At 39.6% G+C, this 4,864-nt stretch overlaps 1 protein-coding gene across 1 annotated transcript; it reads left to right on the forward strand.

The window, feature by feature from the left end:
- Positions 1-817: 817 nt before the first annotated feature.
- Positions 818-4,284, forward strand: LOC124285368. Its single transcript, XM_046721592.1, has 6 exons — positions 818-1,018; positions 2,197-2,284; positions 2,782-2,981; positions 3,357-3,439; positions 3,697-3,895; positions 4,168-4,284. The coding sequence occupies exons 1-6, from the start codon at positions 818-820 to the stop codon at positions 4,282-4,284; spliced, it is 888 nt and encodes a 295-aa protein (XP_046577548.1).
- The last annotated feature ends 580 nt before the right edge of the window (positions 4,285-4,864 follow it).

Here is a 4,864-nt window from a genome sequence, read left to right on the forward strand (position 1 = left end):
AAGGTAGATCACCATACTAGGGACCATGGGGTTACCCATTAAGAGACTTTGGTGTCATTTATATTTCATGATGATGGTAGTTGTATGTTGTTATTGTGTTGATATCACACTGTGTTTTATGTTTAGGAGTTATGTGTATAAACTCTCTATAAAAATACCACTTTACGACTGTTTTAAAATCATTACCGTAGTAATTATTTTTATCACTTACCCTAGATTACTTTAAGGTATGTTATATTTGCTCTCCGTACAGTAAACATCTTTGTGTTATTTTTGTCATTACCAAGATACCTTGTGATGAAAAATGAAGTGATTTAAATTGTAAAGTCAGATGGGCAGTATTTCAGCCATAACTGTATGTTTGTCCCCAAGACATTTGTCTCATGCACTACAACCGCTGGAGGAAGCCACGCACCTGTCGATTGATTATTTACAGTCTACTTTGTTTGTTCAAATTAACTGACTTGTTAAATAATAAATGCATTATTTGTCGAGTGGATTGGTTTTATGAGAGCTTTGAGATTTCAATTAACTTCAATAGAATACATTTTATATGAACAGATGTGATTACTATTGATGTACCGATGTTCCAAGCTTAAACATTAAACCTGAATGCGTGTTATGAACAGGCGGTGGCAGGGTTAAAAAGACTCAACAGAAATAAGGAGTGAAAGTAGCAACTTGACAGTTGAAGGTCCAGGTGGTGAAAATGTGGTCTTACCGGAGAGAAGTTGTTTTGCTAATTTTAGGAATCACGAAGTTAGTCAGTGGTGACAACTGTTTGGACGTTGATACTGTAGTTCGGAACGACAAGTACATGGAGCACCAGGTGTTCAGAAAGTTCTGGAGTCAGTCTCTCTACACCTGTGCATCAGAATGTCTGATGTCCTCAGCATGTCTGTCCTTTGGATTTGAGAAGAAAACACGCACCTGCCTACTATACAGTAACAGTAGTGATACTGCTAACGTTGTTGACAGAACGGGATTCCTCTTCAGTGATATTCAACACTGGCCAAAGGTTGGTGTTCACAGTAGACGTTTTTCTTGAATTTCAGGCCTTCTCGTTTAAGGGCGTTATGTTGTTGCCATGCTGCCAACCCCATGTTACCTCAGTGGCTTCTGAATGTCTGGCATATTTATCTTAATAAACGTTTTCTAGTTTCTTGAAGGTATAAACATTAAGTCATTCTCTTGATAAAATCGGTACAAATGTCAAGTGTTCTAAATTTATCTTGTGTAGAGGTACAAGTAGAATCTTCTTAAAGCCTCAAGACCCCCCCAAAAAACCACCTAAAGGAAATCTAAATTCTTTCATGCAGGAAACTGATGCACAGTTACATCGTTAAATGTTAAATTATTCCAGAGCTTACCATTAATCCAGGAGATTAGAAATAGCGAGTTAAACAAACCACAGTAGAGCTGAAAACGCCACAGCCTATGGATTGTCTATCTGCATTGGACGTTTTAGTCATTGTCCATAACAGTGACGCCAAAAGTTTTGGAGGACAAGGGGAGCAATGGCTATGATGCCTGGCTAGTGATCCAGCGTGCTTGAGGTGTCGGGATCGAGCCCACATGTGACTGGGTGTGAAAACCTTGGAGTCAGCTTTGTGTGCAGACTCTTTCAGTGTTGTCATAACCCCTAATGTACTGTGATGAAATCATAAGGCATCATTTTATTCCATTCATGAACCGTCAGAACGTCAGTATCAGCATGACAATGCTCGACCGCATACATCAAGAATAACAAGATATTTTCTTGCTCAGCACAACGTTCAGGTCCTTGAATGGCCCTCCCGATAACCAGAACTGAACCCAGTTGAATATTTGTGGGAAGAACCGGATCGACGTGTAATACAGCGTAATCCTTAGCCGCAGACCTTAGCTGCTTTGTTTTTGCTTTGCGGGAAGAATGTCATAACATTCATAGACATTTCATCCGGAATCCAATCTATGGGACGCCGATGCCAGGCAACCATTGATGCTGATGGTGGTCACACAAGATATTGACTGCTCCGTGACCTTGACCTTTCTGTACGCCATTTGTTACGTCCCACCTCTACTTCAGTTTAACAGTGTTTTCTTTATCACTGTCCTGTATCACTCAATCCTACATGCATAAATATATGGCGAATTTAAGCTATGAGTTTCTTTTATTTAGAAGTATATTTTGTGTATGGATTCTTTTGTTCTTAGTCTCTCGCTGGTCGATGCGCTCAACGGATATGTCCCAACAACAACCGCTGTGAAGTTACTCGACTTGGTCTGGCAAGGTGTGTTCCAGGTAACCAATGTTCTTCCAGTGTCTCAAATACATTTAACATACATTCCTATGCAAGTAGGAGGATAGTTTTGCAAAGTTTCAGTTGGCGTTACTGTACATGATTTAAACTGATTGCCTTGTTGCGTTCCCGATAAATTGACATAAGTAAGTTAAATTTTGTGCAATTTAACGACATTTTAGACAAGCAATTGTTGAGGCAACATACAGATGCATTGTAAAGACATCGAACATGAGTAGAATGGTAAAGCTGCTATGTTTCATCGAAACAAAGGTGTAAGCGTGAACATCTCCTTGTGCTGTTCTGCGCCCGTTTAACATTCTTGGAGTGTAAACTTTGGAATGCTATTTGAATCATTTACTTCAGGACGTGGTGTTTTGCTGCCTTGATTTCTAGTCAAGCTGATATATTAGGTGGAATACATGCATGATGAGAGGATGTATTTCCCAAAACACGACTTAGATTCAAAGTTAAAAGCGACGTGACATTTTGTGTGAAGAGTTCAAGGGTTGTGGTCAACCGCCGGAAGTGAATGGCGCCAACACCACGTATGACGGTCACTACCAGGGAGCGGTGGCGACCTACTTCTGTGACCCTGACTACAGAACCTGCCACAACAATGTCACCAGCACCTGTCAGTCATCTGGAGCGTGGGAGAGTTTAGCCGGTCTTTGTGGACAGTTCAGGTGGCACGATCCGGTAAGATGTTATTTTGGTCGGTCTGTTTAAGGATCTTGCACAGACGTGGTACGCCTTTCACACAGGCACTAAACACCGCCAACCCTGCCACCTCCTAGTGCGGATTCCTTGTTAGACTGGTACCCAGCAACATATATAACTGATCTTTAGTCGGTGCCTTGGATTTTCTTGTCTAAACACAACACATAGGATTATATATCAGTATGATTTCTATTTTCCAGATCAAGTAATTCCGATAATCTTTGACAAAATATATCGAATATATTTAATATAATTGAATCAGGCTTAGTCCCCCACAAGTAATCTTACACAACAAAATCACATCTGTCCATGTGAAACAGTGAATTATGAAATGTGCTGGTATACATGCTGCAGATTAAAGGCGTTTATTCAATTCCGTGTGGCCCATCAATCAAGTTCCAGTTGATAATGATTGGGACAGGGACAGAAGCTACAAGGTAAAGAGTGTTGACACTTGGAATTAAATGATAAAATAATTAAATGATTAAATTATTAACATATTTAGTTATATTTCAACTGTGGTCTGTAAATTTGACCGAAACCGAACGTAAGGCTATCATAAATACATGAACATTTGTGTTTATGGACATTGCTGAACAATTTCCTGCTTGATCATGAACGAAATGTGTTATATTAAGTTGTTGAACTAGTGTACAGATATGAACTGTTTCATTTCTTTTATCATTCATTGCAGATGGGGTATCAGGATTGAGAAACAAGCCGACACATTATTCTTCTTAGAGTTTCGCTTAGGCTACAATAGGGACAGCAACGTGATCGTTATGAACACAGTGAAAGATGATGTTTGGGGGACAGAGGAGCGTTTCGATCTAGCAATGGCTGTTGGAAAAACAATGGAGATTCAAATAACCCTCCAAGATGGAGTATACGAGGTATGTATGGAATGTAAATGACAAACATAAAGGATATGTACATGGTTAAAATAGAAACTTAAAGGTCTAGAGGATTTACACATGGAATGTAAATTGCAAACCGGTTTATTAGGGTATGTATATCAGTGAAAGTAACCCGAGAACAATATGGAATACATCACAGTTCCATTTGATATTCCAGTGCGTGACAATTTGTAATTATTGTACGTTGTATATTGGGTGCTTGGGTAAAGCATTAACACTAAAATAAGGTAATGGTCTGTTTATTCCAGTTAATCATCGATGGTGCCATCATTCACCACTTCACGGAGAGAGACGCTGGAGCAAAGCCTGACCACTTTGTATTTTGGGGCGACGTCTCTGTTAGTATGATGGAGTGGGTGTCATAGTCGAAACACTCGAGAGCAGCACGTGATCTTCATAACTTTGATGACCAAGGCCAACAGAGATGTTTTCTTGTCTCATATGGGACAATGATTGTATTACTAACACTAATGTTGAATGAGTTTATACTCTTAAACACCTTCCATAAGGCTTTATAGGAGAAACTAGGCAGAACATATAGTCATTTCACGACCACAGGACTATCTGTAGTCGTTCTGTTAAATGTCAGTGGGCTTATTTCGTTTTATGGGCAATTGTATAGGTCATTTATGGATTCAATTTTTGTCTCTGACAATTAATTTTTGAAGCGTGTTGTTTGACATACAATGTGTTGTTATGTTTCGGTCCTATTTATCACGAAATCCATTTATTAATAAAAGACCCGTGAAAGTCCGAGTTAGAATTGGCCTTCAGTAACCCATGCTTGTCGTAAGAGGAGACTAACGGGATTGGGTGGCGAGGCTCGCTGGCTTAGTTGACACATGCCATCGGTTCCCAATTGCGCAGATCGATGCTCATACCGTTGACCACTTGATTGCCTGATTATTTACAGACCGCTGCCATATAGCTAGAATATTGCTGAAT

The sequence above is a fragment of the Haliotis rubra genome, unplaced genomic scaffold (genome assembly GCF_003918875.1).
Source record: "Haliotis rubra isolate DU_JTF1 unplaced genomic scaffold, ASM391887v1 Scf11, whole genome shotgun sequence".
NCBI lineage: Eukaryota > Metazoa > Mollusca > Gastropoda > Lepetellida > Haliotidae > Haliotis > Haliotis rubra.

Coding starts and splice junctions, on each gene's coding strand:
- LOC124285368 (XM_046721592.1), top strand. CDS start 818: ATGGAGCACCAGGTGTTCAGAAAGTTCTGGAGTCAGTCTCTCTACACC. Junction 3,440..3,696: donor ACAGGGACAGAAGCTACAAG/GTAAAGAGTGTT, acceptor CATTCATTGCAG/ATGGGGTATCAGGATTGAGA. Junction 3,896..4,167: donor TCCAAGATGGAGTATACGAG/GTATGTATGGAA, acceptor TGTTTATTCCAG/TTAATCATCGATGGTGCCAT.